At 36.6% G+C, this 11840-nt stretch overlaps 1 protein-coding gene across 1 annotated transcript in view; it reads left to right on the top strand.

Moving 5' to 3' along the window:
• Nucleotides 1–11840, top strand: part of NCBP1 (nuclear cap binding protein subunit 1, 80kDa) — a 37394-nt gene that overhangs the window by 14718 nt on the left and 10836 nt on the right. Inside the window, exons 7-15 of the mRNA XM_010847064.1 lie at nt 582–651; nt 1121–1336; nt 4086–4183; nt 4923–4986; nt 6582–6692; nt 7411–7475; nt 9002–9064; nt 9290–9364; nt 11235–11338. Coding sequence (XP_010845366.1) covers nt 582–651; nt 1121–1336; nt 4086–4183; nt 4923–4986; nt 6582–6692; nt 7411–7475; nt 9002–9064; nt 9290–9364; nt 11235–11338 — 866 coding nt within the window. The remainder of the gene's footprint in view (nt 1–581; nt 652–1120; nt 1337–4085; nt 4184–4922; nt 4987–6581; nt 6693–7410; nt 7476–9001; nt 9065–9289; nt 9365–11234; nt 11339–11840) is intronic.

Here is an 11840-nt window from a genome sequence, read left to right as displayed (position 1 = left end):
TCTATACACACTTCCTTTTCCCCCCTTAATACAGTTTGGATTTGTTGTGTAAAATATTTAGCTCTACGTCATTCTTTTAACAGCTGTATGGTATTCAACTCTTTGAATGTACCATAATTTCTTTAATTCGTTTCCTGTTGGTAGACATTGAGCCTATTGCAAGTCTTTGGCTATTTTAAATTGCGTTTCAGTGAATATCTTTGTACGTATGTCTTTGTGTACATGTGCAAATGTGTTTGCGGGTTATGTGAATTTTTAGAAATGGCATTACTAGGTTCAAGTGTCTTTTAACAGTTTTAATTTTGATAGATTGTTTAGTCAGATTGCCTTTGAAAGAGATTTTACCCTTGCACATCTCTTCTAAAGTGATTATTTATCAGTTAGCCTTCTGCCAGCAGTGTTTTCAAAACTGTGTATTTGCCTACATTTTGGCAATACATTATCAACGATTCTGATATCTGATAATTTGACAGGTTAAAATGTTTTACTCCCATAATTTTCATTTTCTTAGTTATGAAAGCAACTGAACATCTTTTCATGTTTTTAAAAACCTAAATGTAGATTTTCATTCTAACTTCTAGAAGACGCCAAAAGACTCATGTGCCCATGTTACAAGTATGGACTGCAGAGAAACCACATCCGCAAGAAGAGGTAAATTGACTTCAGTCTCTTGTGATAGATACAAGCACAGTCAGAGTAGGTTCTTAATCTCTGACATACTCAGTCATCACATTTGTATACTATAGCTGTGTTTTCACACTTCATTTCAGGGGTTCAGCTCCTTATAGCCCTAGGCATATAGTGTATTTTTAATACATATTAGAATGTCCTTAGAACGTTACCTATTCTGTGGGATTCCAGATATCATAGAGTTGATGTATTTTTTACTTAAATGCCCAATTTGAAAAAATAAGATATAACAGCCCCAGACAGACTCTGTAAAGTAATTAAAACATGTGCAGAAACATAGCACTATTCTTTTGTATTGTGTTTAATAAGTTAGCTTACTTTTGTATCCTGTATTTTAGAAGGTAGTAGATTTTTGGTTTTGTCTGGTCAAAATGTTATTTCACCTAGCCTCCAAATATCTATTAATTGTTAAACATTAATCTGTCTTTAGTATTTAGATTGCCTCTGGGCCCAGATTCAGAAATTGAAAAAGGATCGCTGGCAGGAGCGGCACATCCTAAGACCTTATCTTGCCTTTGACAGCATCCTGTGTGAAGCCCTGCAGCACAACCTGCCTCCATTCACACCGCCGCCTCACACTGAAGACTCGGTGTACCCGATGCCGAGGGTCATCTTCAGAATGTTTGATTACACAGATGATCCTGAGGTACGTGCATGGTCAGCAAAGGTTTCTTTCAAAGGGCCTGGGTTATGTTGTACTTACGGTTTCATCTTGTTGGAATTATGCCTGCAGGACATTTCAATTTTGAGTCGTTCATTGTCTCAGAGGGTCAGTGGCAGTGAGGTTAACGTCTAATTCAGTGAATGGAATCACCTCATTATGTGAGAAATCGTATTTAGCTTGTATAAATGAAGAGACAGCATGGTGTACAATTGAAAAGTATAGGTTCAAGAGCCAGGTTGGTTTGGGTTTTAATCCCGATTTAGGCATATCCCAGCTGTGCGTTCTTGAGTGAGTTATTTACCTTAGTTTCCTAAATAGAATAATAATTAGTATATAGCTCACAAAGTTGTAATGAGGATTAAATTATTAATATACACACATAAGGTATACAGAATGATATATGACACATGGTAAGTGCTCAGTAGTGTTTAAAAATCCCAAAGATGTGTATAAGCTGACTTTATAGTTCTTAAATATATATATTTTTTATTATGAGATCAAGTTGTTGATAGCCTTTATATTTTGCTATGCTAGGCTATGCTAAGTCACTTTAGTCGTGTCCGACTCTGTGTGACCCCATAGACGGCAGCCCACCAGGCTCCCCCATCCCTGGGATTCTCCAGGCAAGAACACCGGAGTGAGCTGCCATTTCCTTCTCCAATGCATTAAAGTGAAAAGTAAAAGTGAAGTCGCTCAGTCGTGTCCGACTCTTAGCGATCCCATTTATGCAAATAATTGTATTAACCTTAATACCCAAGCAGCAAGCATAGTGGTCACTGGATTGGTGCTGAATAGAAACTCGCCTAACTAAAGTGCCGTGTGGTAGTGGTGGTGTAGTCATGCCTGACTCTTCATAACCTCGTGGACTGTAGCCCACAAGGCGCTCTGTCACACCTGTTGCTTGTACGTTCCAGTCAGCATGGAGCAGAGTTCCTCAACCTCAGCACAATTGATGTTTTGGGCTGGGGAATCCTTAGTTATGAGGCTGTCTTATGAATTGTAGGATGCCTAAAATTCTCCCTGGCCTCTACCTTCTAGGTGCCAGTAGCATGTCAGTTGTGACAACCAAAAATGTCTCCCGAGGTTGCCAGATGTTCCCTTAGGGGCAAAATTGCCCCCAGTTGAGAACCACTGGCATAAGAACCCGTATTACCACCTAAGGTCAAGTTTGAGTTTTCTTCCCCCGCCTTCTCTCTTCTATTCTATGGAAAGTTGCTTTTGATCAGTGAAATTTTAGTATATGTGTACCCTATCTTAGATTAAATAGTTGTTGGGTAATGGGTTAGTTAGTGTTAGTTGCTCAAGTCATGTCTGACTCATGGACTGTAGCCCTGCCAGGCTCACCTGTCCATGGAATTCTTCAGGCAAGAATACTGGAGTGGGTTGCCATTTCCAGGGGATCTTCCCGACCCAGGGTAATTGGTTATAAATACAGAATTATCAACTTGCTACCCACTTGCAGTATTCCATATATAATAAAATGCTTTTAGTCAACTTTATGTAATGGTCTAATTAGGTATATGTAATTGGAAGTCTACTTTACAATAAGACTATTAGAATCTTTGTGATTAGGCATTTATTTGTGCAAAGGGAACATTAGAATAGGACCTCAAAATCTGCCTCTCCTGTACTGTTTGTAATTGGTATTGCCTCTGTGATGTGCCCATCATGCTTTGCCAGAAGAGCATAAATATACAAGATATCTTAAGAGGATTTGGTTGTTTAGTTCTGGTCTTTCAAAAAAAGTTTGTTTTTCTTTTTTAATTAGAAATTATAAAGTAAAAGTCACCATTAAGAGTCTACAGTGGTGACTAAAAAAGTAAATAAAAATAAATGCATTGAACCTGTTTGCTATGCATATTTTTAAAAATTAAACAATACATAGATAATGTTCTTTAACCTTTTCAAAAACAACACAGTGTGGATATCTTTCAACATATATGTGATTTTTTATGTCTACATAGTGTTTTAAATAAAATCTCCCCCTCTCCATGTGTTTGGGTTTTTTTTCCAGTTTTATTTTTTAATTTATTTTATTTTGGCTGTGCTTGATCTTGTTGCTGTGCAAGCTTTTCTCTAGTTGCTGTAAGTGGGGGCTCCTCTGTGTTGCAGTGCTCGGGCTTCTCATTGCAGTGGCTTCTCTGGTTGCGGAACACAGATTCTAGGGCATGCAGGGTTCAGTAGTCAGCACATAGACTCAGTAGTTGCCGCTCCTGGGCTCTAGAGCTTGGGCTCAGTAGTGGTGGTGCACAACAGTAGTTGCGGTCGTAGTTGCTCTGCAGCACGTGGGATCTTCCCGAATCAGGGCTCAAATGCATGTCCCATGCGTTAGCAGGTGGATTCTTTACCACCAAGCCACCATGGAAGCACCCTCTCCATGTTTTTTATGGAAGTAATCCAGTCTCATTGTGTAAAAAAATAAATCAAGGGCCAATAATATACAAAAAATTATTTAGTTTGCATTTAAGTTAATGATTTAGTTAATTATTTAAGACTTGAGGTGGGCAGAGATAGTAGTGTCAGGTAGAAGAAAAACTATAACTGATATTCTAGTTCTCTTGTAGGTAGGTGAACACAAAATTTGTTGAAATACAGAGCTTTCACGTTTGTGAACTTTTATCCTCAGCATCCAATATAAAAAGTATCTGGAACATAATAAGCTCTTATATATTTTGTTAAATGAAAAATATTTGTCTGGGTCTGTAGTATATAGCTGTTGTTTTGGTTCCAGGGTCCTGTAATGCCAGGGAGTCATTCAGTGGAAAGATTTGTAATAGAAGAGAATCTTCACTGCATCATTAAGTCCCATTGGAAGGAAAGGAAGACTTGGTAAGATGCTTTTCGTGGTACTTTTACTAGTGTGGCGAAAAAGTAGCAATCTTGATGATTTTCAAAGAGCAAAATGTATGTTAAGAGTAAGAAAGTCTTCCTCTTCTGGTTTCCGTCTCACTAAGACCAATTTCGAAAACACTTGACTTGCTTTCTGGCGGCACTTCACCTTCAAATAGTACTTTCTGGATGCTGAGTAGTACTGTAGTGCTTTACAGTGTTATGCATATGATGCCTGCTCTTTTATGTGGATATTTGCCATATGTTCTGGATAAATTAATTTGAGTGACAAGCTATTTTGGGGATGAATGTTGCAGGAATAAATGAATACTAATGGTTTTGCTCTGTTTCGTAGCAGTTAGACATCAAGCTTTGGAAAAGTTTATTTTTAATGTTTTCTAAAACCTTGGAAAGTTTCAGTTTGGATTTTAAGACGGAAAGGAATATAGCATTTTGGGGATAGTCTACCATATAAAACTTTTTAAGTTCGTAGACCTGAATGTACTTCCTTACTATTATTTACATTCTTTCTGATCTTTCAAGGAGTTTTGGATATACATTAAAGAGTTTCCCTTAGGGTAGAAAAAATAATTTGTGCTGTAGTTAGGTGAAGTAACTGAAATCTAGAACATTTCAGAAAATATTTCCTTTATATCTACACACTCTGTTTTTGAAACTGCTTATTTAGTTTTTCATATATCTGTGTATACTCACTAAACTTAAATTACACTTTTTACAGTGCTGCACAGCTAGTGAGTTATCCTGGGAAGAACAAGATCCCCTTGAACTACCACATAGTTGAGGTATGCATTCCAAGATGGAGCTTGTTTCAAAGTCTCAGAATCTTTCTGTTGACTGTAAAGTGTAATCTACTTTTGGCCTTTTGTTATTGTTCTTGCTGCTTGTCAGACAATGAAAATTAACAGAGAAAAGAGGAAATTGCTTTCAGTTTTGGAGCTCTTTTAACCATGTTAGTCAAGAGAAAAGAGGAGGTTAAGCCCAGTAACCAAACAAAATTTTGAGTTGCATATAATTTATTTATATAGTATGTCTTCATTCAAGGATAGTTATCATGGATAATGTAAGTTACCTGTAACTCTAGCAGTACATTGTCCACTTAACAGATGTGTGTGTGTGTGTGCACATGTCTGTTCTCAGCTTTGTCCAACTCTTAGTGACCCCATGGACTGTAGCCTTCCAGGCCGCCTCTGTGCGTGAAATTTTCCAAGCAAGAATACTAGAGTGGGTTACTATTTCCTTTTCCAGGGAACATATGTATAAGTGGCTTAAATACTTTATAATATTCTTTAGGCAGATAACCCATTTTTTAACTGTATTTACCTGGTTTCTTACTACTATTGTAGTCTGGACTAGTATATTATTTCCTGTATCACAAGGGTAGGGAAATACGAATCCTTATTTATTCTTAGAAATCAAAAGAGCCAATTGTTTTGGAAGTGAAAAGAATAGATAATGCTTTTGATTTCATATTAACTCATATAGAGGAGGATATTAGTACAGTTGAACACCTTATAGAAATTTATTTCCCAAAAAACAGTATTTTCACTTGATATATGAGTCAAACTGTCAATTATATTATTCCTTTATGTTAAAATGCTCAGCGTGAACATAATTACAGTGTATTCTTTACTTCACTTTTTATTCATACTCTACCCATGTGAACAGTGGTGTAGTGCATCTGGGCACTGTAGACAGACAGTGCATCTGCTCTGTCTTTACAAAACTTGAGAGCGTGCTTAGGGTAATGGGTTTCACTCACTGACATGTCAATTGAAGTGCAAAACGTAAGTCACATTTTAAAATCTGCAAAATGTATAGAAATTCATACAAAAGTGTGGGAGATGGGAGTGAGGAGGAGGAATGTGAACTAGGCTTTAGAAGTCTAGGTATGTGGCCCACAAATTATATATGGAGGATGAAAACAAGTTTCTGAACAAGAGCATGGCCAAAATGTCTGGGACTACCAAAAAGGTACTAACTGTGCAGAATGACTTAACTATCTCCTGATCCCATCCTCAGAGTCTACAGAGGGCTTTTATTTCTTATAGAGCTGAAATTCTGATGGTTCTATGAGTCCTTAGTAAACTACCTCCCTGAACTAACTCTGATACTTTCACAGTTGAAATTTAATTCTCTGGAAATATCAGCTAAGCATTAATTTTTGCATATTCTTATTGATTGAGTTACAGAGATAAGGAATCTTCATTATGGTATTCAATCATAGGTCTTTGTGTTTTAGAGAGCATAGTTTTTAAGGTTAGAAAGTTACTTTTTAAAATTATGAATATCACAAAATTTAGAACACTGAGGTCTTTCTAAATAGTAGAAATGCATGGATAGCTGTCGAATTGAGTGCTGACTTGTGATTCCCTTGTAGGTGATCTTTGCAGAGCTGTTTCAACTTCCGGCACCGCCTCATATCGATGTGATGTACACGACACTTCTCATTGAACTGTGCAAACTTCAGCCTGGCTCTCTACCCCAAGTTGTATCCTTTCCTTTGTTTTTAAACATACTCTATTTGGCCTGGCTTTACAAGATTATTAAATATTTCTGCTGGTAGGTTTAAATCACTTCATGAAAACAGTTTGGCATTTCTTTAAAAGTTAAAGATCACATATACCATATAGTCAGCCACTCTACTCTTTGACTGTTGGCCTAAGAATATTAATGTTTATAACTTTATGTGTAACAACCCCAAACTGGAAACCGTCCAAATATCCATCAATACATGAATGGATAAGCAAATTTTGTTACAATTATACAATGGAATACTACTCAGGTTAAAAAAAAACAAACAGATTTTCAATGCAGGCATCAACATGAGTGAATTGCAAAATATATGTTGAATAAAAGATGCTAAACAAATATGAATTTATAGTATATGATACCATTTACACAGAATCCTAGAAAATGCAAATAATGTAATGACAACAGACCAATATTTGCTTGGGGGCATAAATGGGAAGAAGGGAGGATGGATTATAAGAAGAATGTGGCAATTCTGGAGGTGATGTAAATGTTTATTATCTTGATTTCATAGGTGTATAAGGTCAGGTGTTACTGTATATCATTGATACCTCAAAGATCAGTTACTTGAAAAGAATTACTAGTCATTTCATAGACTTCTAGGAAATGTTACTCGTTTTTTCTATCACAGATTTATTTTCAAAGAGGGTATAGTTTCCTTATCCTGAAATTCACAGCTTGCACAGGCAACTGAAATGTTATATATGCGTTTGGACACAATGAATACTACATGTGTAGACAGGTATAGTATTGCCCCCCTCCCCCCGCCTTTTTTTTTTTAGTATTTGGCTGCGGAGGGTTTTAGCTGCTGCATGTGAGATCCAGTTCCCTGACCAAGAATCGAACCCACGTCCCCTAAATTGGGAGCGTGGAGTCTCAGCCACTGTATTACCAGGGAAGTCCCTGCCTTATTTCTATAGAGTGTTAGCAGCTTCTACTCCCTATACTTTATAAAAGTATTTGATCAGAAAAATATTTGCCCTTTTAAGAATTTCCAAGTTGGTTTTTCTTTCTTGCCTCCTCCAAATAATCCTATATATAATAAAGCTCATACTTGTTGTAATATAGCATTTCACTTTCTAGTCTTAATTTTCAATATGAAATGATACCCTTGCTGAAGTTTTCTTTAATTTCATTGCTTATTTGGTGCTTTGGTATGGTTACACTTTCCCTTTGTATTAGGTAGGTAAGCTTTTAAAATAGACTTTATGCTAATTCATATGTAGAAGCAGAGTCTAATCCTGTATATTTATTATGTTTATATATTATGTATTTGTTTATAGATAGTGTCTGTTTCTAAAATAATTAACTTCTCTATGACTACAACTTCAAGACTTGGTTTATACAAAAGACCATATTGGATTTTTACAGCCGTGTTAATTGGCATGCCCACTGTTGTCTTTTGGGTGAGATCTTACTGCCTCTGTTAGCTAATATGCTCTCTTACTCTGTCACTTTCCCAAATTAGCTCAGAACAGATAGTGCATATTTTCCATAATCTGTCATGTCCATTGTTCAAATGCAGTATTTGAAAACTATCAGAAAAGGCTACCCTGAGTGTTGACCTATTATCTTGAGTAGTTTTAATGATTGAAATTATAGGGACATAGGGATATGCTTTAAGGTGTCTGCTGAGGTTTTATCCAGTCTAATTAATAAACTACCAGTTGCTCTGGGCATTCCAACTATGCCATTCATTCAGCAAGTATTTACTGGGCTCTTACAAATTTCACAGCATTATATAGTATACTAAAGTGATCCTTATCTAGTTAGATCAGGGGTGTCTTTAAGAGAAAAAGGGCCTTTGATGGTATGTTTTGTTGTTTGTGGTAAAAAGGGCATGGTATGATAATGAAAGACTGTGCTTTGGCTCTTGCATTTATAAAATGTTTTTAATCTTTTTTTGCACCTCACAGCTCGGTTTCATTGTCAATTAAATGGAATAATATATCCCTCAGCAGTTACTGTGAGAATTAAGTTATATAATATAAACATATATAAGGTTCTTGATATAAAACAGGCACTTGAGTCGTATCTGTTATTCTCTTGAAAAGGATAGCACTGTTAGGAGGAGTGAGATGGGGACTGTTACTTTTTTGAAGTAGATGATGAGTTGCAGGATTTGCACAGAGAAGGGTAGGTGGCAGGAGAAAGTAACAGCTATAGGTAGGGTGAAAATAGGGTCTTATTTGTCTGAAGAATTATGTGAATTCCTATTATAAACTGCAACCATTCATCCTTTTCCACCTCCCCCCCTTCTTTGTGTAGGTTTATTAATTGGTTTTCCCATCATCTAAGTAACTTCCAATTCCGTTGGAGCTGGGAAGATTGGTAAGTAGTGTTATATCTGTCTTTTCTCTACAGTTTACCATTTTAAAAAGTAATATTTAAAACTATAATATAAAAGCAATCTTTTTTGTGATCTGAAAGATTTAGTTTTATATATATATATAAATGAAATAATCTAGGTAGAAGGGAACTATTTGCAGCTAAATACAAGGTAGATATAGATGCGGATTATTTGTAAGAACTTGTAAAACTGTATTTTGTCATTAGGTCAGATTGTCTTACTCAAGATCCAGAAAGTCCCAAACCAAAGTTTGTAAGAGAAGTTCTAGAAAAATGTATGAGGTAAGTTCTTTGTGTTTTCTCCTTAGCTTAGGTTGTCTCATTTCTGTGGGGGAGGTTTCCCTTCTCTGAATGTATGTCCAGATTAAAATCCAAGTACCTGTCTTTCTTCCCTTTCAGATTTAGGCTGAAAAATTAGGGCAGCCGTGCCATCTGGATTCTATGTGAATTAAGTCAAAAAGTTTATTTTTGTCAAATATACTTTGAAATAATTTCAAATTTTAGGAAAGTTGCCAAAATAGAACTCTGTATCATTTTCGTCTAGATCCCCTAGTTAACATTTTACTACATTTGTTCTAATGCCTAGTCCTTTTTCCCTCTGTATAATATCTACCCTTTATATTGGTCTTTTTCTGAACTTCTTGAAAACAAGTTGTAGATATGATGTCTGATCACCCTTTAATAGTTGGTTGTATATTTCCCCCAAACAAAAAAACACCTCTCCATGACCAGCACACAGCTCTCCAGATGAGGATGTGAGCTGACACAGTCACACCAGTGTGCAGTCCACAGATGCTGCTGAAATGTTGCCAACCACCCCAACAATATTTTTTTCCTTTCTGGTCCAGAATTCTATCCAGGAGCATGTATAGCATTTAATTGTAATTTTCTTCTGATTCCTTCACCTTGAACTGCTATTATTCTTTCTCGTTCACGTCATTGTCAGTTTTAAAGAATGCGGCCCTTACTTCGTTGTGTTGCCTTGGTGCATCCTCAGGACTCAAGTCTTGCATTGTCCAGCACTAAAGATGTTAATCTTGATTATATGGCCATGTCAGGCTTCTCAACCTCAAGCTCCCCATTTTTCCCTTTGTAGTTGATTAATATTTTGTGGGAAATATCCTGAGGTAACACTCCCGTCTTACATCAGATCTCCACTGCAACTCGTACTTTTATTTGCCACCACTATGATGATCCTCAGATGATTCCCTTTTTCCACTATTCTTTCTACATTCATTAGTTTGCTTTCTACTGTAAGAGCGAGCTTTCCTTTTTCACCTGTTTATTAATTCCTGTGTTTATGTCAGTAGAGACTATTTCATTCAGTGGATTATAGTTCATTGCTGTCATTACTAATTTGATGCTCAGATTGCCCCTGATCTGTCCACTGGGAGTCCTTTGTGCCTTCTGTGTCTTTTTTTCCTTTCTTTAATGTTCCCCCTCCATTCACTGAGCATTTCCTTATTTCTGGCACAGACATTCCAGGCTCTTCTTACGTTTCCTTGCCCCTTTCCTGGAATCATCTACTCATTCAAAGAGGCGGAGTTTCTTTTAGTGGAGCGTGGTATTTAAGTAGCAAGGTCTGGACACTTGATGTGTTTATTGCTATTGGGTGTTACTGGGTTTCTGCCCTCTAGATGGACAAGCATAGTGAATATATTTATGCACACATATACTCATACATACATAAATCTGTTTTTATATCCACCTAGATATGTGTATCTTTCCAGTTCCAACCCACCATATCATTTTTCTTCCTAGCCTTCCCCTTTGCCATGATTTCTAAATACCTTGGCAGACATTAAGAAACTTGTCTCCCACAGTCTTGATAAGTATTTATCTATTACAATATAACCAATCTCCCAACCATACAAACTGTTTCCTTCACCTCATCCCACCCTACCATTACCAGCTCACATCCTTGGCCACCCGGCTTGTGGACCCACTGGCCCACATCTCGGTACAAACCAGAAAGTTCTGAAGAAGACGTGAGTTCTGGTGTGCTGGCCAGACAGGAGTTAAAACGACTTGTTGCCCCTTTACTTCTTGGTTGTCAACTGAGTGCAGGGTGTTATCTTCTGAGTAAAGTTGGATATTACCAAAGAATGAAACTGGTGAATGGTATTTTCTGAGGCTTTTATTTGTGTTGTAGGTTGTCTTACCATCAGCGTATATTAGATTTTGTCCCTCCTACCTTCTCAGCTCTATGTCCTGCAAACCCAACCTGCATTTACAAATATGGAGATGAAAGTAGCAGTAAGTAATGAATCCTGTTTTTCAAAGGTACTAATGCAAGTATTAAGTCAGTTATCTAAGGTGGAGAAAGTGAATTATTTCTCTTCTTGGGTTTATATTCTCTCTGTTTGCAAGGTGATTTCTCACCAGCCTCTTGTTTTATTTGCCCTGTCATAATGTTAAACATTTACTGTGATTTACTTAGTTATTACTGTCTTGTAACTATTTTTAATATTGTTCATAATGTTTTATTCATGACATTTTAAGTGTTTTTAAGTATAGCAAGATGAATTTATAGCCAGAACTTACTAAAATGAACGTATGTGTTTGTCATGGCAATTTTGATTACATGAATTGATTTATCGTCTGCTAACAGTACAGGTGTGGAACATAGGCGCACATAGAGACTATGTTTTACCTGCAGTGTGCCCCTAGTCTAGAAGTAAATTCTTAAACATACTTTTCTTTTTGGTCACGTCACTTCTGAGATTTGGACTGTAAATCAAAGGGACTGTTTAATTTG

The sequence above is a fragment of the Bison bison genome, unplaced genomic scaffold (genome assembly GCF_000754665.1).
Source record: "Bison bison bison isolate TAMUID 2011002044 unplaced genomic scaffold, Bison_UMD1.0 scf7180017864243, whole genome shotgun sequence".
Lineage (NCBI taxonomy): Eukaryota > Metazoa > Chordata > Mammalia > Artiodactyla > Bovidae > Bison > Bison bison.
The sequence above is the reverse complement of the archived record's forward strand: the minus strand, read 5'-3'. Positions and strand labels throughout refer to the sequence as shown.